Source organism: Corvus brachyrhynchos, unplaced genomic scaffold, assembly GCF_000691975.1.
Source record: "Corvus brachyrhynchos isolate BGI_N302 unplaced genomic scaffold, ASM69197v1 scaffold334, whole genome shotgun sequence".
Lineage (NCBI taxonomy): Eukaryota > Metazoa > Chordata > Aves > Passeriformes > Corvidae > Corvus > Corvus brachyrhynchos.
This window is the reverse complement of record NW_008238316.1, coordinates 24042-35168: the sequence shown is the minus strand read 5'-3', so window position 1 is coordinate 35168 and position 11127 is coordinate 24042. Positions and strand designations below refer to the sequence as shown.

Sequence of the window (11127 nt, the reverse complement as noted above, 5' to 3'; positions counted from 1 at the left end):
CCCAGGTTCCCACAGTCCTGTGACTGCCCCTCTCAATCCGGGAACCCATGCCTACCAGGAAGTAACTCCAACTGCTTCTACTACACTCTCTTGTACTAGCAATGGAGCTAACCCTGACTGGAAACCCCTTTCTTATTCTGATATTAAGGATTTGTGCAAGGCAATTAAGGAGTTTGGAATGCATAGTAATTATTTTAAGAGCCTTTTAAGTGCTACTTTTGCAACTCACTTACTTGTACCTCATGATTTACTTACATTAATGCAAACTCTTCTCACACCTGGTGATTTTATGATGTGGAAAAAGCAATGGAAAATAATTTTATCTGATTTATTAAAAATTTTGTGGCAAACTCCAGATAATTACCTGGATTTTGAAAACAATTATATCACATTAGACCTTTTATCTGGTGACAATAATATGGCAAATCCTCAAAAACAAGCAATGCTTATCCCTCGTCCAGTTCTTACTGAAATCACACGTGCTGCTGAAAAGGCCTTAACATTATTACCATCTCAAACTCCTAATTCTCATTATATCACCATCAAGCAATCGTCAAATGAAAATATTATTCACTTTTATAACCGTTTGTACGAAGCTGTCTCTTCCCAGGTCCCTAATCCTGACCTCCAACAAGCGCTCCTACTCGAACTTCTCCAAGTTAATACGAATGATGCTTGCAAACAAGTCATTCTCACTCTCCCGCTGTATCCTCCTCCTACTGTTGAATCCATCCTTGAAGTCTGTACGAAGAAGGTGCAGCTGAACACAGCTGCTCCCTTTTTGAAAAAAGTGGGGATGGTTGGGGAGGTTGTGGAGAATGTTACAGGTACAGGAGAAACTCAATCGCGCGGTAACTTTGTATGCTATCGTTGTCAGAAAAAGGGACATGTAGCTCGCAATTGCAGAGCAATTATAACTGCTGATAAAAACTCTCCAAAGACTGTTTCCCCAGGTCAACAGCAGGGAAACTAGCGACTCAACGCGTCCTAACAGCTCCGCGTTCAGACATAAATAGGGCTGCAGACAAAGCAACTTGGACTTCTGGACTCAGGTTTAAGGTAACCTGTGATAAAGCACACCATTTCAACAACAACAAACAGACTGTAATACCCATTTCATTCCAGAATGTGGACCACATGCCAGAATTTACATACCTTTTTGTTATTGGGGACACTCGGGAAACACCTGCTGGGATAGAGGTTACACCCACACTCATGAAAATGGATCAGAACGGGTGTTCTAACCTAATGGTACAATGTATATATCCACCGTACTTTATGCCTAAAGGTCAAGTCATTGCACAGGCCTTTCCACTGCCCAAATACCTGCCCACAGATGGTCATATCCCAGCCATCTGTTGGACTGAGGTTTTGGGAAACAACAAACCTGTAATAGAATGTAAGCTCCGTTACAAATCACATAAAATCAGTATAATGGGACTGTTAGACACAGGTGCTGATGTGTCTGTCATTCCATTTGATAAGTGGCCTACGCAATGGGAATTGCAATCTCAGGGCATCATACAAGGGATTGGAGGTACCCAAATTGCAAAGCAGTCCAAACACACCATCCAAATTGAAGGTCCTGAAGGACAAATAGCGACACTTCGTCCGTATGTCCTAGACACCAAATTCACCCTGTGGGGAAGGGATGCCATGTCTCAGTGGGGAACAAAAATTGATATCACGCCTAGACATCAAAATTTTCCCTTGCAGGCCACTGAAGCAGAGTGCCATCCACATAAATTAACTTGGAAAACAGATGAACCCGTGTGGGTTAACCAGTGGTCGTTAAAAAAAGAAAACTTAGAGGCACTCAAAACATTAGTGGCTGAACAATTGGCTAAAGGAAATATAGTTCCAACTAACAGCCCATGGAACACACCCGTGTTTGTAATACAAAAACCGGGAAAGAACAAATATAGGCTACTCCAAGATCTTAGAGAAGTTAATAAGGTTATTGAAGACATGGGACCCCTTCAACCAGGTATGCCATCACCTTCAATGCTCCCACAACATTGGCATTTAGCTGTTCTTGACATCAAAGATTGCTTCTTTCATATTCCACTCCACCCTGCAGATGCCCCCCGATTTGCATTTTCTGTACCATCTCTTAATCGTGAAACTCCCATGGAACGTTATCATTGGCTTGTGCTTCCCCAAGGTATGAAAAATTCCCCAACTCTCTGCCAAGAGTATATTGCTAAAATTCTATCTCCCATCCGTGCCAAAGCAGAGAAAGCCATCATCCTGCATTACATGGATGATGTGCTGGTGTGTGCTCCCAATAATCAGTATCTCGAGCAGACACTTAACATGGTGGTTGAGGCCCTAGAGGCCAAGGGCTTTGAATTACAACCTGAAAAAATGCAGAGAACAAGCCCTTGGAAATACCTCGGACTCAAAATCACAGAAACCTCTATCACCCCAACACCTGTCACCATTAATAATAACCCAAAAACATTAGAGGAAGTGCAACAGATCTGTGGGACACTGAAGTATTTAAGGTCCTGGTTAGGACTCACCACAGAGGATGTAGCTCCTATTGCAAACCTAGTAAAAGGGGAAGGCGGTCCAGCATCCCCTAGATCCCTGACAGAAGAGGCAAGGCAGTCTCTCAAAAAGGTGCAAGAGCTCATTTCCACCAGACAAGCACACAGGTATCAGCCCTCCCTACCCTTTAAGCTTGTCATTCTAGGGAAGGTACCACGCTTTCATGGCCTCATATTTCAGTGGGACAAAGAGCAGAAGGAACCCCTCATCATAATTGAATGGGTATTCCTTCCACTCCAACCTCCTAAAACCATCACACAGCCACAAGAACTAATGGCAAAAATTATCATGAAGGGTAGAGCAAGGCTCCGCACCCTGGCAGGATGTGACTTTGCATGCATCTATTTACCTGTAACAACTGACGCATTAGATCACCTGCTCCAAAATAATATAAATTTACAATTTGCATTAGATAGTTACTCAGGCCAAATCTCAAATCATTACCCAAAACATGACATGTTTAATCTGCCATTCTTTTTCATCCCTCGAGAGATTCAAAGTAGAAAACCCCTCGATGCGATTACCGTTTTTACTGATGCCTCAGGAAAAAGTAAAAAGTCTGTGGTCACATGGAAAAATCCAAAGACGCAAAAGTGGGAATCTGACATCAGGGTAATCCAGGGATCACCACAAGTAGCTGAATTAGCAGCTGTTGTTAGAGCATTTGAGAGGTTCAAAGAACCCTTTAATTTGGTTACAGACTCAGCATATGTAGCTGGAGTAACTGTTAGAGCTGAGCATGCTCTCCTAAAAGAAATCTCAAACAAGAAAATTTATGATTTACTCTCAAAATTAATTTATCTGGTTTCCCACAGAGAGCATCCCTATTTTGTCATGCATGTGAGGTCACATACAAACCTGCCAGGATTTATTGCGGAGGGTAATCGCAGAGCTGATGCTCTGGCTATGCCAGCAGACATAGTTCTATCAGCCGACTTACCCAAGCTCCCCCAAGTTTTTGAACAAGCAAAATTGAGCCATGCCATGTACCATCAAAATATTCCTGCTCTTATCCGCATGTTCCATCTGTCGCGGACACAGGCAAAAGCAATAGTGGCAACATGTCCCAACTGCCAGAAGCTACAGCTTCCATCACTGGGCATGGGGGTCAATCCCAGAGGCATTAATAGCGGTGAAGTGTGGCAAATGGACGTCACACATTTCCCTGAATTTGGGAGATTAAAATACGTTCATGTTTCTATTGATACCTTCTCTGGTGCTATGTATGCCTCTGCACATGCAGGTGAAAAGGCTAAGGATGTTGAAAAACATCTTGTCCAAGCTTTTGCTGTGCTCGGTATACGTGAGGAGATAAAAACTGATAATGGACCTGCCTACACCTCCCAGGAGTTTAAAAACTTTCGTCAGCAGTGGGGATTTCGACATGTTACAGGTATTCCTCACTCCCCAACTGGACAAGGCATTGTTGAACGTGCCCATCAAACCCTCAAGCGAATGCTGCTACAACAATCAGGGACCACCAAACTCAACTCACCTGTCCTCAGACTCAGCAAAGCACTGTTTACCATAAACTTCCTGAATGGCACCTTTGAGGATCCAAACCCTCCCATCTATCGTCATTTCCAGAACACCAGGAGACAGAAACTGCAGGAAAATCCGGAAGTCCTGATCCGGGACCCAGAGACTCAAAAAATCCAAGGACCGTACAAACTTGTAACTTGGGGACGTGGGTATGCCAGTGTATCTACCCCTCAAGGACTGAGATGGATCCCAGGGAAGTGGGTAAAACCTTATGTCACTTCCTCAAAAGTTAAGGAGGTTAAAACTGCCTCCTGGAAGAGACGCCGTAAAAAGAATCCTGATTTTGCACCTTCATGTAAACCCCCTACTGCAGATCTTTATGTTAATCCCTTAAGTTAAGTCGCACTGTTTCGCACTCAGGTTTTGCACTGTATTTTGTAAATCTTCGTCCTGATACTCCATACCATAGATGTCCTGAATAAACCCCTGAGTTTTGACTGGGGAACTAGTTTCAAGGCATCCTAGGTACTGTCGAGTTGTAGGGACGATAGATTACAATTATATTTTGCACTGTTGTTTTGTTACTGTTCTATGCACTTTTAAGTTACTAAGAGTTACAACCCAGCTTTAAAGAAAAAAAAATAGGGAATTGTTGCTGCCTGTTCCGAGCTTCCCCTCCCCCCTCCCAAAGACGTGCTCTGAGCTCCTTTGTTCCAAGCGCGGGCAAAGCCAAATGTAACTCAGACTCTTCAGCAGTGTCTGATTGGCCGCTCACCCCGGGTCTGCCCCCAGTCCTCCCCTTTCCCCTTCTCCTAATAAAGATGGTCGAGGGGAGGCAAACGCTCTCTCTCAGCTCAGCGACTTTCCTGTGAACATCTCCGGTTGTCTGTCTCATTTGAAAGCTTCTAACTGCAGGGAATTGAGCGAGCAGGGAGCTATATTTCTCCCTCTTTGCTTCTGCTGATGGTATTTGCTCTGCAGCTGATTCAGGTACCGATTCTAGAGCTACTAAAGTGCTAGATCGCCCTTGCTACCTTTCAAGGCTGCTCGGGGCTTTCTAAGGCATTGAAATACAAGTGCTAGCCGGTATAAAGCTGAAAAGATACCTTCCACAGGCCCTATCCAAACTTGGCCTTGGACACTGTGACATAGAAGGGTTTTCCTCAAACTCTTTGTGTTTGATCAGTCTGTCAATGCCCTGAGGTTGACTGCAGAAATAAATTGGAAGCTATTATAGACAAGCTCTGATGACCAGTGCAAACCAGCTCAAGACAATCATTCAGTGCACATAAAATCACAGCATCACAGAATATCCTGAGTTGAAGGACCCATCAGGATTATCAAGTCCAACTCCTGGCCATGTACAGGACACCCCAGCAATCTCACCCTGTGCCTGAGAGTGTTGTCCAAAATCTTCTTGAATATTGACAGGCTTGGTACTGTGACCACTGCCCTGGCGAGCCTGTTCAGTGCCTAACTACTCTCAGGGGTAAGAACCTTTTCCTGATACCTAATCTAATCCTCCCTGACAGCTTCAGCCAGTCACTCAGGCCTTGTTACTGGTCACAGGAGTGAAGAGATCAGTACCTGCCTCTCTCAATGCCCCTTGGGAGGATGTTGAAGACCTCAATGAGGTCTCCCCCTCAATCTCTGGTTTTCCAGGCTGAACAAACCAAGTGACATCATATGTGCTGAGGCCTGAGCATCAGGCCTCAGCCAGAGCTGATTTACAAGATGAAACCTGGGTATTATGTGACTGACACCATCAGTATTATTTAGCTAAAAATAGATGAGTGAGATGCTTATGCTAACTGTTTAACACCAAACTGTCTGCTTTAGACCCTTTCACGTAACCTTGAGTAGTTATCTGCAAGAAATGTGTAATTTTAAGAAATTTTCACAACTGACATGAATAGGCTTGCTTGTAGGATATTTTAGGGGAAGCCCAGCTGAGGTCTGGGCTCTGGCCAAGCCCTGGTCCTGCAGGATGGGAAGTGTGCCATCAGACCCAGGTGGTTCTGCACTAAAAGCATATCAAGTCACTTTGACTTGCTGATTTGGGCCTATAAAAGCTGGCCATTTTTGGGGCAAATTCAGAGACCTCCCCTATGGGTGGATACACTATGTAGGATTTTCCCAATTGCTGGGAAGGGTTCTCCAGGTCCTCACTGCTAAATGGGGCTCCCCACAGAACATGGACTCTGGATGATGCTAAAGTGTTTAGGCAATCTTTCTTAATCACTATTCTTTCCTTTCACTCATGTGGTAATGATTGGGTGCATTACCTTGCTTATTTTTCCTTGTTGCCAAAGCTGGGCGCGCTGTTTTATTCAATGTATCATTTTACTTTTGTGTTGCCTTAATATTCATAGTAAAATAACCATTCTTTCCATTGGTGTCTGTGTCCTTTAAATCATTCCTGTAAATTGGCAAAACTCTCAGCCTCTCCTCATAAGGCTTCCCCTGCAGATCCTTCAGCATCCTTGTGGCCCTCCTTTCAATACTCTCTGATAAATTAATGTCTTTTTTTGTCCTGTGGTACCCAAAACTGCCCCTAGAACTCGAGGTGAGGCCACATCAGTGCAAAGCAGAGCAGGACAATCACCCAGTTGGTTCAGGGTCAGCCTGTTGACTTATCGTGAAAGTTAAGCTGGATTCTTCTCTGACCTCCCTTCCCACTAAAGCTATAATTATATTGATTTCTTTGAAAGGTGGGAAAAAGTAAAGTTACGGTTGATGTAATTTCATGTTTCCCTTGGTGTTCCTGCTCCCAAGGGGTGCATACAGTCTGTCCCTGATGAACTCTTGCTGATACATGCCTTTCTTCTGGCTGAACTATGCTTTTCAATATTCTCCCTAGACGATGAGTGTGTAATGTTATACAACGCTGTGAACACACAGATAAAGTTACTGTCCTGGGTTGCAGTGTATTCTATTACCATCCTTATGAGCTGTTGAAACCAGGTGGGGCAGTGTTTTCCTTGCCTCCTCCCCTCGGACTATATTCTGTTAATGGCCCATCAATGCCATGCTGCATGACTCAGAGATAACACCCTCTGGACTACTGTTAATGAGCCCATCAACGCCTGGCCTCATGACTTATCATCCCATTGTGAGATGCTCTACCTAGAGGGAGGAACCAAGCATTCCATCCTGGATACAATCTGAGATTCCGAACACCACAGAGACCTTTCTGCTGGATTCCCAGAGGACAGGAGCTACATAGCCACCACTGGACCTTCCGAAGAAGAGCAGGCCCTTTCTACAGGATCACTGCTTCAACAGAACCACATCCTCCGTCTCAGGAGGATTCCAGCCACCATTTTATTGGACTGCTACCACCACCCTGACTAACAGGGTGTCAGGTTGTATCCTGTCAGTTTAACCCAGTGTTTTCTGCCTTTATCTTTTTGATTTCCCTATTTAATTGTTATTCTGACTTGGTCCCTCCCGCTGGTTTGTTTTGAAACTAGTACAGTTACGAAGCACAATAAGGCAGCAAATACAACATCTAAAATATTTTGAGTTCACAATTGTTCTGGTTTAAGAGTCATATGTCGGTGAGGGTCCACAGTGATGTAGAGTCCCCAGGCAGGTGCAAAGGAGAGCTGCTTTATTGCAAAAACCCGGCCTTTTAAAGCAGTTAGCCGGTTATCAGTTACATAGTTTTAAAGCATAACAAACATAATTCAACCAACCACCATACACCATGATGTGAACATGCAATGGTTATAGAACATGTTTTTCTACCCCTGATTCAGCTGTGTCTCTTTCCCACAGTCCTTTTCTACTTAGCCGAAGTAACAGACCTGAGCCATGATTTTAGAAGGCCTTCCCTTTATAAAGCTTTTCTTAACGGTAACAGTCATATACCAGGATTTAGTGTTCCCACAAAAAAACACACACTGCTCACTCCTCCCTCCCCCTCCTCTTCCCCTGTCGTGGCTGGAGAGGACAATTGAAGGCACAAAAGGCAAAGATCTTAGGTTGAAATAAGAACATTTTACTGCGAACAGCAATGAGATAAGAAAACAAACAGTAACAGCAACAATATTAATAACAGAAGTGTATAAAAGAGAGAGTGATTCACATGCAAAATGTTCACCAGAGTCTGACCAGACTGCAGCCATGCCACCCCGACTGCTCCCTCCTGCTTAGAACTGGTGCCACCCAAACTGCTCCCTCTGGCTCAGAAGAGGCACCGTGCTTACTCAAACAGAAAAGAACCCCTTCATCTCAGAAGATATTCCCTTTCTCCTGTCCCTGACAATGACAAGTGGTGGTCTAGAATAACATCTGGGTTCTGGCCATGCCTCTCTGGGTTACTGCAAAAAATTAACCCTGTCCTGGCTGGAACCAGGACACAGGCCTGTGCCTAAGTCTGAGCGCCAAGAGGTTGGCCGCACAGACTGAGGGCAAAATCCTGTCTTGCAATGGACAGTGCAATAGTTTTGAATGTGTGTTATCCTATCAGTTTGGATTTTATAGTCTAGATTGACATAAAGCCAGCAGCTTTTCTTCAGTACAGCTCATGCACTGTCCTGTGCTGCTGACAAGCAGTCTAAGGCACATCAACTCTGTTTCACCATTTGTGCTACTACTTGGATTTCTTCCTGTAGGCTACAATACTCTCTGCGCTTCCATTAATGGCTTTTTCTAATTTTAGTGACACATTCCTAATCATTCTTGCTAGTTCAGCAAGCCCTAACCACAGGGTAAAAGCACTTACATGCAGGTGAACTTAGTGCCACGCTGTACCAGAGAGCTGGAACACTGAAGATAACTGATTCTAACTTGGGCAGGTGGTATTAATGCACCTGGAGTACACTTGTCATTCCTCATTGAGGGTAAATATTTAAATGCTCGTCCTCCACATATCCAGTATTGCTCAGGCAGTTGTGTAATTTAGGGAATATAATCCTTAATATATCTGAGTCATGAGTGTGCTTGTTTTAAAACTCTGCAGGGAAATTAAGGCCACTCAAGCCATGCCCTTTCGATATTGGAGGAAAAAATACTGAGATATTATAAATTTGAACCACAATTTACTGAAGAAATTTCAATAAATACTATGATATTAATAAAAGATTGTACAAAAGAGAGAATGGTTTACACCATTCATTCACCATTGGTGACCATCCAAAAAGGATGGTCACCACTGAACAAACTAAGCGTCCAACAATAGGAGCTCATGTTTCTCTGTGTTGCCTAGGTTACACCACAGGGGCTATTCACAGGCATTATCCTACTACAGACCACCACGTGGTCCCCCCCAGCAACAAAGGCAAGATGGTGGAGGGCCCCTGCAGCAACCATTTTCCTCCCTCTAGCCCAGGGAAAAAAAACCTGAAAAACCAGTGGAAATAAGGGACGGAACCTCCACCGTGCTGGGTGATGCAGTCCAGGCAACTGCAATTGTGAAACAACTGTAAGATGGTTTGCAAAGTGGTGACTCCTGGGCTGGACCGCAGCTGTGGTGGGTCCTAGGCAGGTTTCTCTCTGTGCTGCAGCAGTGGGGGTGGCAGTGCTGGCAGGCTCTCTTTAGTTGGCAGTGGCAACCAGGAGTTGCTGAGCAGCAACTCCTGGATTGGACTGTGACCATGGTGGGGTTCCAGGCAGGCTTCCTCTCTGCTGCAGGAGTGGTTGTGGCAGTGCCAGCAGGTTCTCTCTCCCTGCAATGGCAATGCCTGAGAGCTGGCCAAGAGAGTCGCAACCCTTCCGCTTCTAGCCTCTGCCACTTTCCCTTCTGAAATCACACTCCCACAGTGGTTGTGTAGGTGTTATCAAATATTCAACACTGAAGCTCCATGGACTTGCTTTGTAACCATATTATTATCCTCACCTTATTCTACACCATCCATAATATGCCCAGATTTATATCTCTCAACTATATACATGTATAATATTCTTTCCTTGCCTTGCCTACCCATCCCTTGCCTCACATTGCCTTGTACGCATTCCCTGCTTTGACTTACCTGTCCCTTTCTTGCGTGGCCTTGGCTACCCATCCCTTGCCTCGCATTGCCTTGTATGCATTCCCTGCTTTGACTTACCTGTCCCTTTCTTGCCTGGCCTTGCCTTGCCTAGCCCTTCCTGTCTCTGCCTGGCCTACCCATCAATGGACTTAACTTCCTATGCTCAGCCCTACCTACAACTTCTGGGCCTTTTCTCAGCTAACACTCCTGTTGCTTTTCCCTCACTGCTCTTGCCTTCCCTAACCTCTTTTTTTACATGGTTAGAATTGCCTACACTTTGATTGCATTGCCTTGCCTGCATGGAAGGCAAGGCAAGACAAAGCAAAGGAGTGGTAGGCAGGGCAAGGGAGACGTAGGCAAGGGAAGGCAAAGCAAGTGTAGGTGAGGAAAAACTAGGCAAGGTACTGAAGGCAAGGCAAAGCCAAGTGACTTGGAGTGCCTTTCCATGCGAAAGCAAAGGATGTAGTGCCAGTGTTGCTGTAGCAGATGTTAAGGTACCATGGGGAGGAATAATCTAGTAAGACATTTCTGTCCTGGCCACTTCTGTGTAGGAGCAATTGCTGGACATATTCTATACTGGAGGTGGTATGAAACTTTTTCTTGTTAGTTTCCTGAATAAAAATGGCAATGCATTTTCATGGGAAGGAAATCATGCAGCCCCAGTGTTTCATGTGCAGATAAGAAGCTGCCTAGTGGAGGGAAAGGGTGGCAGCAACCTTCTGTCCTGGCATATTTGGTGTGGAAGCACTGGCTCAGTTTATACAATTATGGAGTCGGTATATGGCGCAATGAACGCCACTGACCACTGCCCAGGCTAGCTCCTGCGGTATGCGACAGGAGTGGGGAGCAGCTGGAGGCTCTTGGCTTTAAAGCTGTTCCTCAGGAGTTCAGCTCTGCCCAGGGGAGCTGAAGCTCCAGGCACAGTGGCTGTCAGCAGTCCGGAAGAGGGAGAGAATAAAAAGTAGCAAGGAGGCTTGCCACACGGGATAATCCAAGTTTATTGGCGGCAACTCCCAGGAGACAAGCCTCGAGCAGCTCCAGGGAACCTCTTATAAAGGGAGGTGTTACAATGGGAATGGCTTAACTGGGGACCAATAGAAATCTCTAAGGGAGGGAT

General features: G+C 45.0%; 1 protein-coding gene across 1 annotated transcript; it reads left to right on the top strand.

The window, feature by feature from the left end:
* The first annotated feature begins 1119 nt into the window (after positions 1 to 1119).
* On the top strand, positions 1120 to 4507 carry LOC108446634 (endogenous retrovirus group K member 18 Pol protein-like). The gene has a single exon (XM_017733748.1). The coding sequence runs from the start codon at positions 1138 to 1140 to the stop codon at positions 4432 to 4434; it is 3297 nt and encodes a 1098-aa protein (XP_017589237.1). The 5' UTR covers positions 1120 to 1137; the 3' UTR covers positions 4435 to 4507.
* The last annotated feature ends 6620 nt before the right edge of the window (positions 4508 to 11127 follow it).